At 36.5% G+C, this 9521-nt stretch overlaps 2 protein-coding genes across 2 annotated transcripts; one reads left to right on the top strand and one right to left on the bottom strand.

The window, feature by feature from the left end:
* Nucleotides 1–2823: 2823 nt before the first annotated feature.
* Nucleotides 2824–5939, top strand: DMC1 (DNA repair (Rad51) family protein). Its single transcript, XM_086651125.1, has 15 exons — nt 2824–2916; nt 3037–3119; nt 3545–3636; nt 3709–3780; nt 3865–3903; nt 3993–4050; nt 4153–4198; nt 4287–4332; nt 4418–4479; nt 4630–4696; nt 4873–4965; nt 5062–5130; nt 5210–5288; nt 5374–5540; nt 5686–5939. The coding sequence occupies exons 1-15, from the start codon at nt 2903–2905 to the stop codon at nt 5728–5730; spliced, it is 1032 nt and encodes a 343-aa protein (XP_086507251.1). The 5' UTR covers nt 2824–2902; the 3' UTR covers nt 5731–5939.
* LOC147533980 (stem-specific protein TSJT1-like) lies at nt 5828–9023 on the bottom strand. Its single transcript, XM_086651126.1, has 4 exons — nt 7788–9023; nt 6726–6966; nt 6415–6535; nt 5828–6318 (listed from the first exon to the last, which is right to left on the bottom strand). The coding sequence occupies exons 1-4, from the start codon at nt 7988–7990 to the stop codon at nt 6131–6133; spliced, it is 753 nt and encodes a 250-aa protein (XP_086507252.1). The 5' UTR covers nt 7991–9023; the 3' UTR covers nt 5828–6130.
* Between the last annotated feature and the right edge of the window lie 498 nt (nt 9024–9521).

A 9521-nucleotide genomic window follows, 5' to 3' on the forward strand; every position in this document is an offset into this window, starting at 1 on the left:
GTTGATGTTTAAGCAATTTTGAAGGAAGGATTGAGGGTAGAGAAATGCTAGATTTACAACTAAAAGTGTCTTGGAAATTTAATTGCATTTACCACTAGATTTTCTATTTCCAAAATACCCTCATCTCTCTAGTTTCCATAAACTTTTTTCTCTTCTCTCTCTAAACTTCTATGTTTGTATTGATTTACAGTAACTCATAAGAAATTGAAGTTTTCTTTTTTCCATCAAACAAGATCCCCTCTCTCTCTCTCCATCTATCTATGTGCGTTATTCTTCTGATTTTATTATAGTTGAACTAGGTATAAATTTCATGACCTAAAATTTTAGGGATAAAAAGAGATTTCAATAATGGATAGAGAGATTTCAAGGATTGATTATGAGTTTTAATAAATTGGAGATTTTTTGGAAGAAAGTGGTTAACCCATATGAGAAATTGTTTAAGTTTTACAAGAGAAATTTTTCATTCTCTCTCCCCTATTGAAAGTTTAATCAAAATTACCATCAAGATATACCAATGAGAACTTTCAAATACTCAATAAACTTCTTAGAAATAAAGTCTTATTTCTAGGTTGGGAAAGAAGTCTCTTGTGATTTCTAATTTCAGATTTTCAAGAAGAGAAGATAAGGTACTCATCAAAAAAAAAAAGAGAAGAAAAGGATGAAGAAGTTTTATATGATTTTTCCTGAGTTAAAAGAAAATGAGAGGGCTGTTTAGAGAGAGAAACAATAGAAGCAAGGGAGGGTATTTCCGGAAGAGAGATTGTGGTGTTTAATGCTATTTTATTTCCAAGACTGCCACCTAGATCTGGACACTTTTTACACACTTTTAGTTGTAAGTCTAGCATTTCTCTTGAGGGTAATATGATTTGAGCCAAAGGAAGACTGTGATCCAAAATGTTAGTTGAAGCTAATTAAGCTGCAAGATTAGCACGAGAAATCCGACTTTGATGTGTAAAAGTGATATGATGGTAGCATCCAATGGCACAGGGCAGTTTACAATACCTTATGAACATGGAATAAATTAGAATGAACCATCAAACGACATTATAGTTGTTCATAATACATTACCAGCAATACAAAATTAAATTTTATTTTGACGGAGGTCATGAACGTCATTTCGTGAGTTTTAGACCTTCAGCCTAATACAATTTGAACTTTGATGGATTGTCAATTTTGGGATTTTGAGATAGATTTTTAGCCCAAATGTGTCTCGTAAATCATTTACATTACATGATAATTCATATTTTATTTTCTAAAAAGAAATTTATCATATTCTTCATATAGATATGGTAAAGTTAGAAAATATTTGATGAATTTCGGTTCTCACTAAAAAAATCTTTGGGAAGTGGAAACAATCTGATAATTGCATAAGAGTTAGATATGAAAATTATCATCCAAAACCCTAAATATCTTATTTACCCAAATTATTGCACTAAATCAAGTTATAAATACCCAATTCTATCTAATTGTCAGTCGAACTAGTACAAAAAATTTTTTGTATCTCTTCATTCACTAATGGATTCTTCTTCGTCAACAACTTCGAATACTCAAATGGTACTTATAGTAATGTTTGTCTTAATAAGCCTAATGAGCAAGTCGGAGTGTCTTGCCAGTACTAGAAAGTTAGCATCAACTCAGCTATTATCTAAGGAAATCGAAGTCGAGACTTTCAGAAAACATAGTGGTCGTAGTCCAGGAGATGGTCATGAATCGCTACCAGATTTTGAGATTGAGGATTTCCAAACTGGTTGGAGTAGTCCTAGCCCAGGTCTCGGTCATAAATTGCTATGACTAATATTTTAGCTACCGCTAACATTGTGTTATACATGCCTTGTTTATTTATTTTCACCTTTTAATAAACTTGAGTTGTTAATCGACAGGATCGAATTATTTTGTTCAATTGCAAGTATTCATTTATATATGCGTAAGATTTATATAAATGAAAAATGAGACCCCAAATTATTCTTGATCTTGATCTAAAAGTGGTTTTTATTTTATAGATTATGACATATGATCCTTTTTATTTACTAGGCGATGGGATTGATCTCTAAGACATGAGGGATTGATCTCTAAGACATGACTAGACCGATAACATAGACCGAAAGGCTACATATGGCTTATTTAGAAGTTAATCTTCTAAAATGAAGGCTGGAAACTTTGGTCATTGCTGATGGTCACGAACTAGCACAGAAATCCCAAAACCGTCCCAAGTGATTATTGAGGCAGCCTAACATCTATTGGCATCACGAAGATAGTCGTGATGGATATATGTTGAGGGACGATATTGTGTTTGTTAGGGTTCAGGCTCCCTATGTTTGCTAACTAATGCAAATGGACGGAGTGAAGAGACAAAGAGTTGGGGGGCCACGACCCCTACGGTCCAATCAACATAATGAGTCGTTAGCACCGTTGTCGAAGAGGAGGGTTTCCTATCCTACGGACCTACGCAACCATTTTGTAAAATCGAAGGGAAGGTTGATCAAAGGAGTCGCAGGCAGAGAGGTTCCAAACGACTTAGCATTTTTAGGACGACCAAGTCAAGTTTTATTTGCACACACCAACCAAAGACCACCACCTTCTTCAACCACTTTACTCACCAGGCCACCACCACCACCACCAAGCTCACTAACTACCACCACACACACAACACACTTTCTCTCTGTCTCTTACTCTCACTCTCACTCTTTATATATCTAACCATCTTTTCTTCCCCTAGCACCACCAGTACCACCTTTCCTTCAAAATTTCCCAAAAATTCGGGTGTAGCAAATTGGGCGCCTGTAGAGTCCATGTCTATAAATACCCGGGTCCTAGAAGATTCACACATAACATTGAAGTTTAAACTTTTTGAGTTCCCGCAAATTTCAGAGCGTTTCCCTAACTTTCTCCAAAAAGAAGCAAAATGATCGATCTGAAGTAAGCAATTTCTTTGATTTTCTGATGAATTCTCTATTCTGTATGAACTCGGAATTTCTATCAGAAAAGCGATCAAACCTAATTTCAGTATGTTTTTTGTTTGATTCTTACGAAATATAGATCTGAAGAACAGAGCCAAATGCAGCTCGTTGAAAGAGAAGATGTTGAAGATGAAGAAGACTTGTTTGAAGCTATTGATAAACGTAAATTTCTTTACCGATTTCACAGTTTCTCTCATTTCATTTATTGAGTTCGATTTTCTGCAAATTCTGATAGACAAGTTTTCTTGTGTTCGAGATTATGTCCGATTTATGCATTTCTTTCTTCAGTTTTAGCCTTCGTTCTTATACAGTTAGATGCTAATAAGATAGATCTGAATGGATTGATTCGAAATTTTCTAGTATGAGTTTTGATTCAGTTTTTAGTTTTTCAATTTAAGTTCCTTGTTCATTTCGCTTATACAAGTAGAATTTCGATCTTGTAGATCTAATACTAATCTCTAGTTGATGAGAATCTGTTCAATTTGGTTGAGATTCATCTCCAATTTTATCATTAGGTTTAATATTGAGCCAATTTCATCAAACTGCGTTGTTTATCGTTATTGTCTTAATTTCTGTGAATTTTGCAGTAATCTCTCAGGGAATCAATGCTGGAGATGTGAAGAAACTTCAAGATGCAGGAATTTATACATGCAATGGATTGATGATGCACACGAAGAAGGTAACACATCTGGCAGTATGAATCTTGCTCTATGGCTGTTCTTCTTACAAGTTTCCTCCTGCTCTATTTCAGAGTTTAACAGGCGTAAAGGGATTATCCGAGGCAAAAGTCGACAAGATCTGTGAAGCCGCTGCCAAAATAGTTGTAAGTATTCAGATTGCTGATCTTAAACCATTCCGATTTTCATTTCTATATCAGCTCCGTCTTAGTAGTTCTTATCTTCCTCAGAATTTTGGTTACATCACTGGGAGCGATGCACTGCTACGAGTAAGTTCAGAACACCTCTCTCTCTCTATATATATATATATGTATATCTATATATATATGACTGTAAGCTAAATCCGTTTCGCTTCCAGAGGAAGTCGGTGGTTCGAATCACGACGGGAAGCCAAGCACTAGATGAACTTTTAGGCGGTAACTTTCCAGAACTCATGAGTATAAAATTTAGTTATTGATTTTGAGATATTTTCCTTTTCTCTTAGTAACATTGTTCACGATATGCTTTGATTGTTGAAGGTGGAATTGAAACTCTGTCGATTACAGAAGCTTTTGGGGAATTCAGGTGAGAGCTTATCTTATCTCTCTCTCTCGTAAAATTACTCCAATTAAGTGGATAGAATGCTGATCGGTTTATTCATGATATACGGCAGGTCAGGGAAAACCCAGCTCGCCCATACTCTTTGCGTCTCCACACAGGTTCGATTTCTGCCCTATCTTCTGTTAATATGATTAACCTATGTAATCAATTGACTCTTTCTTTCTTATTGTTGTATATGAACAGCTCCCCACTAACATGCATGGGGGAAATGGGAAAGTTGCCTACATTGATACAGAAGGAACCTTGTAAGATTCACTTTTCTTCTTCTTATCCCACATTTTTGCAATTAACCTGATGCTCCATCCATGATGTATCTGATTGTTTTATGCTTACAACAAATTCTACTAAAATTGATTATGTACATTAATTTTCATCTTAACTGTGCTAACTCACAGTCGACCAGATCGAATCGTACCAATAGCAGAGAGGTTTGGAATGGATCCTGGAGCAGTACTTGATAATGTAAGCAGCACTTGCTTAGTTCTCGTTATCCTATTTCAAACGACTCATTTTCATAACCTATATAGGAAAGGAACATAAATGCCCAACTCTTCCTTCGATGATTCATCAGTAGTGACTAGCACTTTCCTTTTAATTTACTTTGTTAGACTTATTATGTTTGTTTTGTTGGGATGAAGATTGTATATGCCCGTGCTTACACTTACGAGCATCAGTACAACCTACTAGTTGGTCTGGCTGCTAAAATGGCTGAAGAACCTTTCAGACTTTTGGTGAGTCACTTCTTTATTTTGTATTGCTATCTGTTTTGACAATCCATGGCACTAATACAAAATGACTGACCTTCATTACCTCATGAACATTTGCAGATTATTGATTCAATCATCGCTCTCTTTCGAGTGGATTTCACTGGCCGTGGCGAGCTTGCTGATCGCCAGGTTGCATCTTGTACAATAGTTACAGAAACCATCTTGACGACTCGTTTAAGCTGTTCTAACTGATAGTCAAATCTTGCAGCAAAAACTTGGACAGATGCTTTCTCGTATAACAAAAATTGCTGAAGAATTTAACGTTGCAGTCTACATGACCAACCAAGGTAAACCCTTGCCAAACCTTTAACCATTTTTTCACTCCCCTAGAGCCAAAACTAACTATTACCATATGACTTTTGGATGTTGCAGTTATAGCTGACCCAGGTGGAGGTATGTTCATATCTGATCCAAAGAAACCAGCAGGAGGCCATGTTCTAGCCCATGCTGCCACTATCAGGTTGATGTTCAGAAAGGGCAAAGGTGAACAACGGGTCTGCAAAGTATTTGATGCCCCCAATCTGCCCGAAGCCGAAGCTATATCCTTATATCACATCATTCATTAACACACACACACACACACACACACTCATACGTATTTACTAGTCGAACTACTCTGTCAATCCATCTCCGTGTCGCTGAATCTTTGGAGGTATTGATGGGTTTATCTTAACCAGATATCACATTTTCCAGATAACACCAGGAGGTATTGCAGATGCAAAGGATTGAAGAGCAAAGATGTATTTCTCTGTCGATATAGACAGGTTTAGGTAAAATCTATGTTCTACTGTTTCACCATATATCAGAAATCAAAATAGGATTAATATCAGCAAACAGTAGAATCTTCATCTTTTATTTCATGTATTAATCTCTGTAGTTGTTTCACAATTAAGACTTTTCCACATTTTGGTGTTCATCAATCATACATTTTTTCCTAACCAAAGCTCAATTCAACAGTTCAAGCACCAGCAGAAAAACTAAAATACTTGATAGCATAAAGGGTTTTAGAAGTTAAAAACATATTGTAAACAACAGATGGAGATAAAATCCATTAATGAAGAAATCTCTTCAAGATGAGAATGTAAGAGGCAATAAGTAATTACTGACAGAAGGTCAAGTAATGATTATATTAATAGTGAGACGACCAATTAGCGGCACTATCAACTCTAGGCATGCCTGCTTCCTTCTTAGACTCAGTGTCAACCTTGTAAGTTGCACCACAAACCTCGCCTGAACTATCAACCCTTGGCATTGCCTTCAATTCATTCATAGGGTGCTCAAAACTCCTCAACCCACCCGAAGTTGTGTAAAAACAACCTGATCATAAAACAAACAACAATATATAAGTAAAAGAACGAAACGAAAAAAAAGAATGGAAATTAAAGGCAAAAGAGTTTAGTCATACGATCATACCTTTTGGAAATGGTGCAAAAGAGTTTCCACAAGCTGCCTTAACAATTGCAGCATCATCAGATAGAACAACACTCTCTTCAGCATCAGTTCCCCAGAAGAAGGGTACACTCCCATCAGCATCCTGAAATCCACAACACAATTCACTCCATTTTAGTCTGTCATTCGACCATTTCGTTTATACCTTTCAACATTTTCTGTCTTTCAGTATATTTTATCTCTGGTTTCTTGAAGTTAAATTGAAAAGACCAAAAAGCAAAATCACCTCAATCTTGAAATACAATGATATATGAGTTAAAGGTTTTTTTACTTACGGAAGCAATGAAGGTGGCTTTTGAAGAGCTATCATAAAGGATAAAAGCGAATTTCCCAATCAGATCTCTTACAACCTGGTTTGCAGGATAAGGACCTCTGTCTCTCAAAGTTCGGTAAGCTTCGATAACAATGATAACTTCATTTGCCGTCTTGTTCAATCCATATTGTTGTTTCAGGACAGCAATGTTTTCTATATGCCCTTGGAACAAACAGAATATGTCGTCCACAACGGCAAATAATCTAATAAACAGAAAAACACACTTGATAAATTATCATCGAATCTAATTGATCGAATAAACAAAAAGTAGGAACAGGATCATTGTGGTCACCATTAAAGCAGTTGTTTATTAGTGTGGGTTAGCCGAAATGAATCCATTCGGTCCGTCTGAGTAAGAATCAAGGTGGGTTTAGAACATTTATCTTTCAGATCTGACTAGAAATAGAGAGAATCCACCAAATATGGGAAGCAAACCTTAAACAAGACCCACAAACATATGGGGTCAAATCCACAAACTAACCTAAAGAAATCATGAGGCCACTGTTATGATTACACACCGACTCTTTATCGAACATTGCCCCGAAAACCAAATAAAATGCGTTTATTTTAACTACATCACTGGGATCAAGTCGATCAACAACTAGTATGCTCATTGCTAAACCCATCAATGAATAGATTACAGATTAAAATTAAGTGATCCCTAAACCTATTCAGAGTTATTATCAATTAAATTTAATTCAGTAAGAATTTTTCAAGTTAGAAAGGTCTTCTTCCCCTAATAAGAAAAAGATTACTTGTTTTCCTAAGATGTAAAATATATGTTTTTTTTTTTCAGAGTTGACATTTTTTGTCAAACAGGATAATCAAATTTATCAACAAGATTGGATCTCTATTTCTTGTTTCTTATTTTGTTCCTTTAAATATAGAAATGGGTTTTCTTTATTGATCAATCAAACATCAATAAAATGGACCACATTCAGATCAATAATGAAAAAACTAGTAATTCTTTTCTCATCATCAAGATCATGTAAAGGTTGAATATAAAGATCTAGATTAGTTATACCTTGGAAGGAGAGGATTTTGTTTAGAAGTAGAGTAAGCCATGGAACCTGCATCACCACCAAGGTTGATGTTGATAGAACCAGGATGAACAGATGAGAAATGTTGAGCCAAGAATCCATCTTTCAATGAAGAAACTGAATCAGAATTAGGGCTCTTTAAGCCTTCTGGGCTCTTTGCCACCGATTTGTTGAAAACTGCTAGCATTTTTTTTCTTCTCTTGATCAGAAACAAATTGTAAATAGTAGTTTTTCTCAGAGCGCAAGAAAACTGTGAGATATAGAGAAGGAAAAGAGACTCTTTAAGTAGTTTCTCGAGTAGATTATGATTCCGAAATTACCCTCGTTTAATGTATATATTCACATAATTAGGTGTGCCCAATAAATTGAGATTAGATGGGACCCATAATTAAGACGTGAAGGATAGAAAGTCCACCTATTCCCTCACAAAAGAGGGGAATATTACGAGACTGGGCCCCAGAATGTGGGATACAGGTGCCAATTTTTAAGTGGGTTTTCCTGGGTCGGCATTGCTAGTAACAGAACATGGGTGTGGTATGTGATATAGTACCTACTCCCTTGTAAACAATATCTAGATTAAGGTCTACCCACCAGTCTCAAATAGGGAGCTTCGCAATGGGACACCCAATGACTTAACTTTCATACGACCCGATATAAAATACACTAATAGACCCGTCTGAAATCCATACCAAACATCAAAAGTGGATTTATGTAAAGAAAATGTAAGCCTCGGTGAAAAAACTTGACCTGAATAACTTTATAATAAAAGCCGCAAGGAAAATGAAAGTGCACATCAGAGGAATCGAACAAGTGACCTCCAAAACGCAAGCCAACGATATTACTAGCGGGTTGTCAACTGCTTAATGAATAGTTCACGTGCAAGTAATTCAAATTCCAACCCCGACTACATCCTGGGTTGGTATTAACATGGCTCCGCCCATGCCAGAAAAGAGTAACAGAAGGTAACCAGAAGATGAGAGAAAAAGAAGTTTGAAGTTATGAAAAGGTGTCAACAACCCTTGGTTGGAGTGGTAAGAGATATAGTCTTCCATCCTAGAGGCAAGGGTTCGAGACACGCTGAACAATTCAAAAGAAAAAAAGGTGCGAGAAGATGAGAGAAAAGAGAAGACACAAATAAGACGACCTTAAAGAAAGATGAAAGAGCGTGGGTTATCAATTGAAGAGACCGCTCTTCATATCCAACTGCTGAGATTCTCTCTTGAGGAGACATGTAGTCTAGGATCAAGTAAATAAGGCATGTGGGCTAGCGGGTAGTACTCGGCATTCGGCAAGTATCTTCACGGGTGGTCTTTCGAGCCGACTTAAACGGACTCCTACGTACCATATATTTCGGATTGGGTCTCGGGTAGTCTAGTCTACTAGAACCCCCCTTGACGGGTTGGGTAAGCCCCGCTCGAGCTCATTTTGTCCACAAACGTTTCGTGGTCGGAGCGGTCACCTTCGAGTAACGGGCTACCATTTTCCCAGCCATACTTCCTACTCTATTGCCTTAGCCATCTCAATTTCACTCATCATCAACTTTTGTTTTTTTTGTTGAAACATCATCAACTTATTACAATACACGTGTCAATCTGTATATACATTTAAATTTATTCCCTATTTCAATTAGGCCCCATTAAACAACTAATAAAAGTGAACAAGGTGATTCCCTTTCACTGGTTTTCGTACCAAAATATGATAGAAGTGGTCATAACTTA

Source organism: Eschscholzia californica, unplaced genomic scaffold, assembly GCF_041429995.1.
Source record: "Eschscholzia californica isolate CP2 unplaced genomic scaffold, dmEscCali1.0.p SCAF_6, whole genome shotgun sequence".
Classification (NCBI taxonomy): Eukaryota; Viridiplantae; Streptophyta; class Magnoliopsida; order Ranunculales; family Papaveraceae; genus Eschscholzia; species Eschscholzia californica.

Bases quoted from the DNA above. Each gene is read 5' to 3' on its own strand.
- DMC1 (XM_086651125.1), top strand. The intron at 4,480-4,629 runs GTAAGATTCACT...GCTAACTCACAG, and splicing joins ATTGATACAGAAGGAACCTT to TCGACCAGATCGAATCGTAC. The intron at 5,289-5,373 runs GTAAACCCTTGC...TGGATGTTGCAG, and splicing joins AGTCTACATGACCAACCAAG to TTATAGCTGACCCAGGTGGA.
- LOC147533980 (XM_086651126.1), bottom strand. From the start codon at position 7,990: ATGCTAGCAGTTTTCAACAAATCGGTGGCAAAGAGCCCAGAAGGCTTA. The intron at 6,536-6,725 runs GTAAGTAAAAAA...TGTGGATTTCAG, and splicing joins AAGCCACCTTCATTGCTTCC to GATGCTGATGGGAGTGTACC. The intron at 6,319-6,414 runs GTATGATCGTAT...TTTTATGATCAG, and splicing joins TTTTGCACCATTTCCAAAAG to GTTGTTTTTACACAACTTCG.